The sequence below is a fragment of the Elephantulus edwardii genome, unplaced genomic scaffold, assembly GCF_000299155.1.
Source record: "Elephantulus edwardii isolate Elephantulus edwardi_28Jun2011 unplaced genomic scaffold, EleEdw1.0 scaffold00003, whole genome shotgun sequence".
NCBI lineage: Eukaryota > Metazoa > Chordata > Mammalia > Macroscelidea > Macroscelididae > Elephantulus > Elephantulus edwardii.
In genome coordinates this window covers 7,664,103-7,676,906 of record NW_006399753.1, presented here as the reverse complement: position 1 = coordinate 7,676,906, position 12,804 = coordinate 7,664,103, and the positions used below count along the sequence as shown (strand labels likewise).

Here is a 12,804-nt window from a genome sequence, read left to right as displayed (position 1 = left end):
GTCTCGGTGTGGAGGGGTGGGAGGTGCCCAGCTGAGGCCAGAGGACCTTCTGTCACAGCCACCTCGCCTCCATACACGGGAACGTGCAGTCCTTAAAAAACCAAACAATTCTGAGATGTAGTTGGGACTCCTGTGAAGGGGGCTTAGGAGCTCAGAATCCCGCGGGCCTCACTCACAGAAGCTCCCCAAGACTGGGGGCCCCATCTCCACAAGGTCTCTTTCCATAGGACAGATGCCTCCCTCTGCGGGGGTGTGAGGAGCCCAGGGAGGACTCTGGTTCTAGGCTGGAAGCAGAGCTGGGAGGGCACCCAGGAGGGTGCTGACCGGGGCTGCGGTCTTTCTGAATCTTGCTGTGAAGGGGTGACATGGTAGGGGGTGTGTGCTGGGGGAGTTGATGCAGAAGTCTTCCGGAAGCTGAGGATACGAGGCAAGGGGGTGTGTGTGTGTGTGTGTGTCTGTCGGTGCTGGGGAGGGCGGGAAAGGTGAGTCGCCAGCCCTGTCCTGCTGACGAGCCTGACCACCTTGCCCATCCAGGGACGGACACAGGGTAGCAGTGGGCAGTGTGGTGCTGCAGGGCTGACACTGGGAGGGCGTCAGGCGTCCTACAGCTCCGGGCCCGGCGTGTCCAGGGCCTGCTCCTGCACGTGGGGCACGGCCTCCTGCATGTAGAAGATGAACTCGGAGGCCTCGCCGCCCTGTGTGTACACCGTGACCGTCTCGATGCCGTCCATGTCATCGGAGGACACCACCAGGTGGTGCTCCTCGGCCAAGGTCTGCTGCAGGGTCTCCTGGATCATGACCGTGTGGTTGGAGGTGGGCTCCTCTGTCACCTGCAGGGAGGAGAGAGACAGGTGACACGGGGGCTGGGCCACACCCTCTAAGCAGAACAGTGTTAAGAGCCCCAGATGACACAGCCCCACGGCCTGGAGACCCCACATGACACACCCCGAGGCCTGGAGGCCCCGCAGCCTGGAGGCCCCACGTGACACAGCCCCGCGATCTGGAGGCCCCGTGGCCTGGAAGCCTCACAGCCTGGAGGCCAGGAGATCCAGGTGCCCCACCACTGCCAACCACTGCCAAGGTTACTGATGTGCAGTGGTCGTGTACCATCTAGTGGGAGCCAACCCACAGCTGACCTTCCAGCAGGTTTTCAGAGGCTGTAAATCGCACGGGAGGAGATGCCCAACCACATCCTGCAGAGCAGTGGGTGGATTTGAACCGCATTCATTTTTATAACACAGCTTGTTAGCACTAGGCCACCAGGGTCCCTCTCATCACAATAGAAGGGGCTAACGAGGGAGGGACGTGTGAACTAAAAGCAAAATTGTGAGAAAGTCCAGCCTTGCCATCTGGGGAGACTGGTGGAACCCCGACTCTGGCCTCAATCACCCTTCCCGCCTAGGACTGACTTCACACCTGAGGCTCAATCATCAGTCAACCCACAGACAGGTGGGAAGAGACCACTGATGGCAGGGAGGGACCACCGACGGCAGGGAGAGACCACCGACGGCAGGGTGGGACCACCGACCCACCGACGGCAGGGAGGGACCATCGAAGGTGGGGGAGGGACCACGGACAGCGGGAGAGGGACACAGTCCTCAGCGGGTACTCAGTGGAGAAATGGGGAGCATTTGCCCAAGGACAAAGTGCAAGCAACCAGATCACGACAGACTGGAGAATGGAGACAGGAAGTGCAGAAGGAAGTGGGGTGAGTGCTGTTACGTGGAGGGGCCTTCAATCAAGAGTCCTCAAGCCAAACATGTGTGAAACGCTAACTGAGAACCTTCAGTCAGTGCCAGGACCTGGGCTGTGCAGAAAGCACCCTCAGTGATGCGGCGAGCTTCCTCTCACTCCACGTCAGGGACAGACAGAACCAGGCTCAGGGATGCCACAGGGCCAGGCCCTCAGCTGAGGGAGGTGGGGGAACCGGTGTGTAAACCCACAGCCAAGCTCTTCTCTCTACTCCTGGGAGGCTGCTGGGTTGCCACGGCTACAAGCGTGGCACTTCTCCGTGGAAGTGGGGGTGAGGGGAGGGTCCTGGGGATCAGAGCTGGCCTGGGCCAAGGGAAGGGACAGGCTCTCCTGAGTATCTGTCACTGCATACTCCACTCTGAGAGACCAGTATCAGACCAGAAGAGAGGACGTGACCTTGACACTGGTTTTCCTCAACGTCCTCCATCAATGTCCTCGCCTCACCCAGGGAGCGGTAGTGGCTGACGGAAGCTCGCTGACACACACCCGGCCGTGCCAGGCCAGGCGCATCCGTCAGAGGCTGTGCAGGTCCAGATCCAGCATGCTTTGCTGGCTTCCAGAAGGCTGGGTCCTGGCAGGGAAAGGGGCCACGACCCCATCTCTGCTCTGTGGGCTCCAGGCTTTGAGCTCAAAGAAGAACCGAATTTCAGAACACGCCACAGAGGTGTGAAGAACAGAGACCAGGCACCTCTCAGACTGAAAAAGATCAATATTTACTCCCGGCGGCCTGGTTCTCCGTGTGTTGGTGAAATGAAATAGTAGGCAACAGTGGAAGCAGCAGTGGGGCCTTGGTTTACGCTGGACAGACAGATCGGTATAATCATACTAGCGGTTCCACCCGGAGCAGCTCTGAGCGCGGGTGGGTTCTGTGCATGGAAAACCCTCCCCACCCAGGGTGTGGCCGGAGCCAGCACGGGTGTTTTCCTCTGAATGACAGTCACACTGTTGCCCACCATGTTCACCAGCTGGTCATCCCGTGGTGGCCTGCATGCTGCTACAATGCTCGAAGCCACACCTCTGGTACTTAAGTACTTCCCAGGGGCCAGGAGGGGGCGAAAGGGAGCATCCCACACACATCTCACCGAGAACAGCTTTCGGTCAGGGCCGGCTGAAGGGAAAACAAGCTTAGTGGGCCCAGCGTGGGCACCCTCTGAGCCCCTAGCCCACTTCCATTTGCTGAATCCCTTATGCAATGCCAGCTGGAGGACCGGACTGGACCTGAGGCCACTTTTGCTCGGCAGGGCCACTCACCCGCTCCTCACTCTGGGTGGTCCTGCCCCCTGGGACCTGCCTCAGGCGGTGGTGGTGGGTTAGGTGCCGTCAAGTTGACTACGACTTACAGTAACCTTATGAACAACAGTGCACACCTGCCCTTGCCTGAGCCAACCTCACAGTCTCTGAAACACTTGAACCCGTTGTCGGTGTTTCAATCCATCTCATTTGGGGTCTTCCTCTCCTGTGCTGACCCCTTCCAAGCATGATGCCCTTCTCCATAGACTGGCCCCTCCTGGCAACATTCCCAAAGTACGTGAGATGAGTTTCAGAATCCGAGCCTCTAAGGAGCAGCAAGGTTTCACTCTCTCTGGGACAGACCTGTGTTTTCTCTCGGTGGTCCATGGTGCATTCAATGCTCTTCCCAGGACAGACCTATTTGTTTTCTTGGCCGTCCATGGTGTATGTTCGATGCTCTTCTCCAGCACCACAACTCAAAGGCACCACATCTTCTGTCATCCTCAGTCACTGTCCAGCTCTCAGATGCATAGCAGGCAACTGAGAAGGTAACTGTGGTGAAGTGTCCCCCATCAACGCCTCTTCCTCACCACGGCACTGCCCGGTCCCTCTTCAGTCTCTGGGGTCCTCCACAGTGGAGGTAAGCGTCACGTCTCTGGTCCGTACTCAGGCTGGTGAGCGGGCCTTCACGTCATTACCCAGCATTTTCACGGGGTGTTCAGGTGAAAACACCTGCTCACCCTCAGACTGCCGTGGGACTCGCTACGTCCTTGCGAGCGTCCTCTAGGGGCTCTGCTAACTGCAGGCGTTGCCCATACAGAAGCCCCAGGTCCCTAAAGCTGGTATGTCAGCATACCAGAGATGTCTGCTGAGGGGTGCAGCCCTGGGTGGCACAGACAGTTAAGAAGGTTGTTGCCCAGATACTGCAGAAAACCAGGACTATTCAATCAAGAGATAACTGGGCAAGACGGGTATAAGTGTTCAGAAGGGAAGGGGGCAGGGGGCAGGAAAAGGGGATGGGGGAATCTCTAGGAGAACAGAGGTTGTGGGGCAGGTGGGGGAGGTGAGGGAAACAGAAAAGATTCAACGGGAACTGAAGAGAGGAGGTGAACAGGCACAGAGCGCACATCAAGAGGCATTAATTACACCAAATACAATCGATATAGGAATAAAACACACACTACATGAAAGAAATGAATGAATGACTGTATGTAAACAAAACAACCAGAAGGTAGTCAGCTACTAATCAGACGGCTGGGAGTTCAAATCCGCTCAGAGGCATCTCAAGAGCAGTCTGACGATCTGCTCCTAAAAGCGTGGCCAGTGGAGTCCCCGGGGTACAGCTCAGCTGGGACACACGTGGGTCACAGGGAGTTAGAACAACTCCCTGACAGCGGTGCGCACCTTCTGTTTTTGATGGGGATGGGAGAGCTTTATTTAAGGAAGAGGTCTGTGGGGGGCTCTGCAGAGCACCCCACCTCCACCTCCATCTGTTCACCCCTGTGTGACCTCGCCCCCATGGAACCAGGCTCACCAGCCCCCGGGGACTCGGCGTGGAGGCTAACACAGACGTACAGCACATTTCAGGCTTGGCCTCTTCTGTTCTTTTCATGCAAATGGAGAACGGAAAAGTCAGCATGGGCCTTGACTTGCCTCGGGTCAGACAGCCTGACGGCCGCAGAACACATGCCCTGGTCAGGACAACGGCACGCTCAGACACTCGAGTCAGCACCTCATGCCTCAGATCAATGGGATTAAATGGCCCCTTATTACCCACCCTGATCACTTTACGGCGGGGTGTCTAACTCTCAGCCGTTCTTGTTCAAAATGATCACGCCAGCAGCTTAATCTATTAGCACAGGCTCAAAATTGTTCTCCGCAGCAGAAATAACACGGCTTTCACAGTCATTATCCCGTGAGATGGGTACTCCGCTTCCCCGAAAAGCAGCGGCTAGCGCATCTTTCAACTAAATGATTAGCAGCAGAAAGAGCTTAACGGGAAACCTCGGCCCACAGGACGGGACAAGCCACTCACTCCATCACCCCCGCGCAGAGCTCTACGTGTTCTCCTAGGCCTGAGGCAGACCCCCACCAGAACCTAGCAGGACGAGGCAGTGGGGGTGCACTGGTGGAATCCTCGCCCTCTAGGCCGGAGGCCTGGGTTCGAGTCCCTGTCAGTTCACCTTATATGGAGGCTGGTAAAAGGCTATGGCTGGAAACAGGTTTCCGAGGAGATTCTAGACCAAGATGGGCAAACAAGAAAGGCCTGGATCTACTTCCAGAGAACCTAGGGAGCTATGTGCAGGCTGGCGCAGGGGCAGCAGACCCACAGTGTTTCATTTCACTGTGCGAGGGCTGGGATCTGCCTGGATCCAGCTAATGTAACGTCCGTGCAGAGGGCAGCTCCCTGAGTCGCTGTCCCATCCCTCCCTGTCCACTCAGTCTGTGGCGGCCAGTGCAGACCACACTGCCTCAATGGTCAGCCCCCAGCTTACTTTAAAAAAAAAAAAAGTATTATTTTTTGTGTGTGTACTGTCAAATAAGATCTGACTGGTACAGGAGGAGATTGTCCCTCCTTCTCCAGCAGAGCATCTGGTGGATTAGAACCCCTCACCTCTGGGATTGCAGTGCAGCTTCCTGCCACTAGGCCAACAGAGCTCACCCCCAACTTCCTTTTAAAGAGCTGTTTCAAAAGAGACCTGGTGGTTCAACAGCCAAGCGCTTGGCTACTAACTGAAAAGTTGGTGGTTCTAAACATGTCAGTGATTTCATCAAGGTCAGAGCCAAGGAAGTCCTCTGGGAGATCTGCTCCTAACGGGGTCACCGAGTCAGAACCCTATGGATGGCACACGATGTCAGGCTAACACTACTCTCTTCAACACTCCAGAGAACTCCTGAGAATTGGAGGGCCGCAGCTCCAGAGGCCCTCCCTGCGACAGCGAGCCTCCTTCTCCCCGATGCTGTGATACGCCCTGCAAGGCAGACCCACACCACCCTCGTCTTAGCTTCCATTCCCTCCACACACCCATCCCGTTAAACTCATCGTGGTTTTGTCTTGTGGGTAAACACGGACCTGACCCCTCCAGCCCTGGTCCAGGGACATGCCCTCAGCAGGCACATGGGGGGCACTGGTGTGTTAGATGCAGAGACCCTGCTCAACTGGCACCATGATGGGATCTTCCGACCAAGTGAGGGTGCAGGGACCAGCCTGGGGCTGACTCCACACCCCACTGTGGTATGCCCAGAGCACACCTTGCTGATGGATCAGCCCAGGCAGGAGACTGCTGGGGAGAAGGCCATGGTTGCTAGGATGGACTGTTCGTTGAAGAGGGACATGATGCTGGGAAGGGTGGAAGGTCAGCGAAGGAGAGGAAGACCCTCAACCAGGTGGATTGACATGGTGACTGCCCAATGGGCTCTTGTGGGTCAGGGAGTGTTAAGACGACACAGGCCAGAATAGGGTTCAGGTCTTTTGTCATAGGGTCACTATGAGTTGTACTAACAACAACTTCAAGGAAAAAGAGCCCTTGAACTGGGCCATTAGCAGCACGTGATAAACAGAGAACAGAATGAAGCTGTCAAGCAGTTTATTATGCACAACCTCTACCCACGGAAGCTTCAGTCAAGCGGTCAGAGCACCGCCCTGGGCAAAGGCCCAGAAGACCTCTTTCAAGTGTTAAAAGGCAAGGACTCAGCTGTGAGGACTAAGGTGTGCCTGACTCAAACCATAGCATTTTAAGTTGTGTCTTTTCTGAATCTGAAGCTCAACAATGAATAAGGAAGACTGAAGAAGAATTGAAATATTTAAAGAGTAGAGTTGCTAGAAATACTGCCTCAACCACAGACTGCCAGGGAAAAAAGAAATCTGTTTTGGAAGAAATACAGCCGGGGTGTTCCCAAGGAGCAAGATGATGGGACCTCATCTCACATCTTTAGACACGTCATCAGGAGCACTCAGTGTCTGGGGAGGGACCGCATGGTGGGTCAAGTACAAAGTGAGTGGAAATGAGGAAGACCCCTGATGAGACAGCGTGGCACGGTGGCTGCAGCACTGGGCTTGAGCATGGCAGCCTTCCATTCTGTGGTGCACAGGGTCCCCAGGGGTCGGTGCTGGCTCGATGGCACCCAACACGCACAGAGAGCGACACACACTCAGTGTGACACACACAGAGTGTGACACACACAGAGTGTGACACACACCGAGTGTGACACACAGTGTGACAAATACAGAGTGTGACATGCACCGTGTGACAGAGTGTGACACGCACAGTGTGACAGAGAGTGTGACACACACAGTGTGACAGTGTGACACGCAGAGTCAGAGTGACACGCACCGTGTGTGCATCACTTCATGAGACCAGGCAAGGAGGACACTCAGAATCAAGAACAAGAGCTGGACTCGCCCAGCCCGACGTGTGTGTGTGTGTGTGTGTGTGTGTGTGTGTGTGTGTGCACGCGCGCACGTATGTGTATGCATGCACATGTGTCCGTGCACTCGGCCTGTGTTCCCGCCACACCTGGAGGAGACGAGGGCAAGGGTCCCCGCCAGGTCTCCGTGGCTGTGCCTGGTCTGTCAGGAGTAAGGGGCAGCTACTCTGGCCTCTGGGCACTCTCCTGCCCTGCACTTTACATCCTGTGAAACCCCCCTGGAAGATGGTACAAATGACAAGGACTGTGGTCTGTGAGGAGGAGAGTGAGGACGCCCTCGGGCAGCACTGCAGCCCTGCAGCCCCAGGCCATTTTGCCCGAGCGCCAGTCCAGCTCTGACCTCTGATGGCCCTCCCAGTCTCCACATGCCAGGCAGGGCCCGGGGCAGGGTCCAGGCGGGCCAAGCATCTCCATGCTGCCATTTTCATGAAGTTGGCAGAGAGCCAGGCTGGTGACCGTTTCCTGCTGAGACTCAGAAACAGGGTGGACAGGAAGCCAGTGTTTAAATCAAGGGCATATAAGAAGAACACAGGGACGTGTCACACTCCTCTCCTGGTGCTGGGGACAGGCCGCCCCTGACGATGAAGACCAGAGCAGTCCTGATGACTGGCCACCTCCGCAGGAGTCACTGGCTGGCCGTGTCACCTCTGACCAGCGGTCCACTCCATGCTTTGGAAGGTCACATGACTCACAGGCTGGAGGCCCATGATACCTGGGATGCCATCTGGACCTTCCAGTCTGTTTCTCTGAGAACAGAGTGACAGATGGTCTGGCGGATGCTGGTGAAGACTAAGGACTCACTCAACAATGTCCACGCACAAGTGGCCAAGGAGAGAAACGGCCGGGGTAACTGGGGTCTTGTCGAGACAAGACGACGGAGGTCCAACGAGATGCTGTGACATCAGAGGCAGCGCTGGCAGATGAAGGAGAATGAATTCGAAGACTTTGGCATCTTTATGGGAGCAGACTCTCACAGTCGCTGGGTGGGTTTGAACTGCCGGCCTTTTGGGTGGCAGCCAAGCACTTCCTCCTGAGCCACAGGCTCTGCGGTGAGGGCAGAGGGTACAGATATGTTGCCATGTCAGAGGTTGGGGGAGCGGACACCCTGTGTGAGGCTGCTGCTCCGTTTGGTCTGAGTCCTGGGGTAAGGCTGCCCATTGTCCAGTGGGAGGACTCTGAGGGGAAGACTGGGGGGAGGGGGAGGCATGGACTCCTGTGGCCAAAACAGAGGTCACTACAGCTACAGACAGAGAGTAAGAGTGAGGGCAAGTGAGTCCACACGGGACAGGGCCAAAGCAAGGCACGCCTGGGTCACACCTCCGTTCACAGGGACCCTTCACTCTGGGTTACCACAGCTCTGTCTTTGACCTGGACTCTAAACAGACTGAGTGGACCTCAGACAGGGATAGCCTTCAGACGCCACTGCAGAGAGGAGAGGAACGGATAAACTGACATGGAGGAGCAGCTGGTCAGGAAGCAGACACCAGCAAACGAATGACCCGCAAACCAACAGCATTAAAGCCCAACTAACGGGTTCCATGACAGCACGGCCAAGCCTCGGCTTCTCTGCACACCAGGGCAGGGGGAGCCAGGGCCCAGGACGAGGGGCTCCACATCCACCCGGGCCTCTGGGCTCAGCAACATGTTATACTAACAGCAGCACCAAGACAGTGTTGGCAACGTGGCTGGTTCGTCACACCGTTCCCTCGACACACCTCACAGAGATAGTTCTGCGGCACCCACACTAGACAGGACAGCTCTGAGGGCAATAAAGTCTGTGAATCAGGAGCTTGGAATCGCAGCCATCAGAAATTACACCAGGAGGAACCACCCAGAGATGTGAGAATTTAACAGAGAAAAAGTCCAATTCTGACACAAAGCAAGGGCCATGGCAGGCTGACCGAGGGCAGGCTTTACATGCACTGACGGAGGACGGCGCCCACTGCCAAGATTCCAGAGAAGCTACTGTGTCCACATCCATGTGCTCAGAACCCCTTCTCAGTGACAGCGGACCGAATGTCCTAGAAGGGATATGCAGGGTGGCAGCTTTACGCGAGGCCACCCGTGTGTGTAACTGCTGTTGTTCACGTCAAGTCAGAACCGATTCAGAGCTGACCCTCCAGTGTGTTCTCAGGGGTAGTCAACTGTGCAGGAGGAAACTCCTGATGTTTCTCATGTGGAGCAGCTGCTAGATTTGAACTGTGTGTCTTTGGATTGGTGGTGCAACTCCTTCTCACTAAACCACCAGAACTCCCTGTATGAATAAGCAGGAGTTTGATATAATTGAAGTCATGAGAACGCCAGGATCAAATAAACTGTGCCAAAGAGACATCATGCTTGGGAGGGAAGACGGAGGTGAGAGAAAGAAACTCAACCAGATGGGTTGACACAGTGACGGCTGCGATGGCTTCAGTGCGTCAGACTGTGAGCATGGCACAGGATAGGACAGGGTTGATGTCTGTTATTCACAGAGCTGCTAAGATTCGTACTCGACTCAACCGCACCTAACAACAGCAACATGAGTTTTAGAGGCAGAAGCCAAGGCTTATCAAAGGCTGAAAAGTGATGTCACAGGGTCCCGGTAAATTGGGGGGGGGGGGACACAAAAGACGGGATCACCAATCAATTTAAAGAGACTGACAGAACTGGGAATCAGAAGGTAAACATCATGTCTGGATTGAAGGCAGCTATGAGGAGTCTGGACAGAACCCTCAGGACTATGGTGATCACTCTTCTGCAGACTCGGGGGGCAGTGTGGATGCCTGTGTGCTGGGTCCCAGAACACCACTGATCGAGCTTTGCCTATGAGAGAGAGAGGCCACTCCCCTGCCTCGCAGTCCACTATGGCTGCAGGACACTGCACAGGCAGTGGGCACGGAACGGGGAGCTCGCAAAAACCACAAGCTGAGACGACCACCAGTACTTTTAAAATTTACTATGAAGATAGGCGGGAGCTCTGGTGGCCAAGTGGCAAGAAGCTGTCCTGCAATCCCGAAGGCACATGGTTCGAGGCCACCAGTTGCTCAGCGAGAGAAGGATGGGAAGTGCGATTAACTGTCTCTGAAAACCCTCTTGAGAGTCAGCTATGTGTCAGTTTGGACTTGACAGTAAACAGCACACAAGGACAGGCCTCGTCCCCTAAGAAATAGTGTTAGTGAAGAATAAGGCACGTACAGCAGATGGGCAGAAGGACGAACAAATGTACCTCAGCAGATGTGCTACCAGGATGGGCCTTGGCCGTTAGGACAGTAGGGCTCGGGGCGTGGGCTCAGGAGGGGCAGTCCCTGGAGAAGGGCATCAGGCTCGATAAAGCAAAGGTCAGTGAAAGAGAGGAAGACCCTCGGGAGAAGGACAGACGCAGCGGCTCCAACAGGGGCTCGAATAGGGGAACGACCTGGGCTCTGCTTGATTCGGCCGAGTCTGTGTGGTCCCTGGGAACCAGAACTGCCTGGCCACCAGCCGCCAACGACGATCTGGGAACGATTCTGTGGATGAACAGCACCACGAGGCAACCACCGGGAGACGTCAGGACGCCGCGCAAGCCCCGGGGTCCCACTGAGCTCTCCTAACCGTCAACCAGAGCATCCTCACTGACCGCCGAGTCTGTGTCCAGAAAACGACGAGACCAGATTCTAAACACTCAAGAAGGTCCTCTCCCGATGACACACCGTGACCTTGCTGACAACACACAGTACCCACGTGTGTCAGAGGCAAAGTGTCCCCCACGGAGGGCTCAGTGGCTGGCCTGTGGGAAGTTTACACTTCTGGAAGATTCGAACCACCGCTGCCAGAGAAGCACCTGTTTGTGCCATCGTGAGGTTAGGCTACGAGCAAAGCTCAGCGTCTGCCGGAGGAGAGGAGGCCCAGGCGGGCTCCCTTCCAGGGAGTCACAGGCGAGAGGAGCCATCAACCACAGGCTGTACTTGAGAAGTCCTGCCGTCAGGGACATCTCCCCACCAACCATCCTTCACAGACCACCAGCAGGACAGGACTTTAGGGGACCAGATCAGAGAAGCCAACAAGCTGAGGGGTATGTTTCCATGGAGACGACTGGTGTGTGTGGTCGCGGCAGAATTACAGTCACTGCCCGGTTCCAACGCCAGCTGGCAGATGGCAAGCACCTCCGGGTCAGGGCTGCCAGTGAGACACCCTCCGTCGGTTTCCGATGGTCTCACTCAATCACATGGGAGGAGATTGCCCATCTCTCTCCTGCAGAGCTGCTGGTGGACACAGAGCGCCCAAGACATGCAGGCTGCGAGTCAGCTGTCACCTTGCTGGGGACCACGGCACCACCGACCCATAGCTGACTCTTCCAGCAGGTTTTCAGAGACAATAAATTACACGGGAGGCGCTATCCTTCTCCCACAAGGGCCTCCCTTTAACAACAGTTAACCCAAACCCCATACGCAGCGACCCAACAGGGCTTGGGTGAGCACCCCCATGGTTTCCAGGGCTGCACATCTCACCGAAGCAGACTGCGCCATCATCTTGTAAAGTGGTCAGGAATTAAAGCAGCTGCTTTTTTATTAGCACCCAAGAGCCAAGCACTGCACCACCAGGGCTCCCTAAGTTCCTCCTGAAATGTTCACGACCACGGCTGGCAGTTCTCATAGGAGGATGTGTTCACTCCTGCCCAGGGGAGGGAGGGCTGGCACTCCGTGGAAGGGCTGCCTACCGCCCAAGGACCTGAGGGTTGAGCTGAGCCCCTGAACCTAGAATAGGCTTGTTTCGGTGGAAGATGCATATAAAACAGGGAACAAGAAAAGATCTCAAAATACGCCACTCAATGGTCTTCTCAGACACATTTGCTCCCCTCCACCCGCCCACTCCTTGGCAATGAGGCGTTCCTGATTTTCTTCTTCAGGAGCAATTTACAGGATTGGATGGGGGAATCCAGGCGTGAAGAGCACAGGGTATTCAATTCTATTTAATAAAACTGACTGAGAAAGGTTGGAGCAAGACAAAGTCCACAGCATAAGACTCCACACAACAGAAGGCAGGGAGTTCACGCTCCTTAAGTAGACACCATCCTCCCCCTGGAGGAAGAAACAAACAAAAAATCTAAACCAAAGGTTAATTAAAAGAAATGAAACAGAATTCAAAACGAATTTATCCAATAAAGAATCTAACTGAAGCTTAATTAATGTGATATTTAACTGAATTCAGTAAACATTATTGCACACAGGAGAACCTGGGATATTACAGTCCCTTCCTTGTGAACAATTTAATGTCCAACTTCCCATTTACCCATCTACAGCCATTTGTCATGTCTGTCAACTTAGCCACTATCTAGGCAGCCACTTACTCTCCCAATCACCCAATCACCTACTTATCTACTCATCCATCTATCCACTTATCCATTCATCTACCCATTGATCTACTCATTCATTCACC

At 55.2% G+C, this 12,804-nt stretch overlaps 1 protein-coding gene across 1 annotated transcript in view; it reads right to left on the bottom strand.

The window, feature by feature from the left end:
* Positions 1 to 602: 602 nt before the first annotated feature.
* The window catches only part of ZFAT (zinc finger and AT hook domain containing), a 137,264-nt gene continuing 125,062 nt past the window's right edge, over positions 603 to 12,804 (bottom strand). The window contains exon 16 of the mRNA XM_006879270.1: positions 603 to 830. Coding sequence (XP_006879332.1) covers positions 603 to 830 — 228 coding nt within the window. The remainder of the gene's footprint in view (positions 831 to 12,804) is intronic.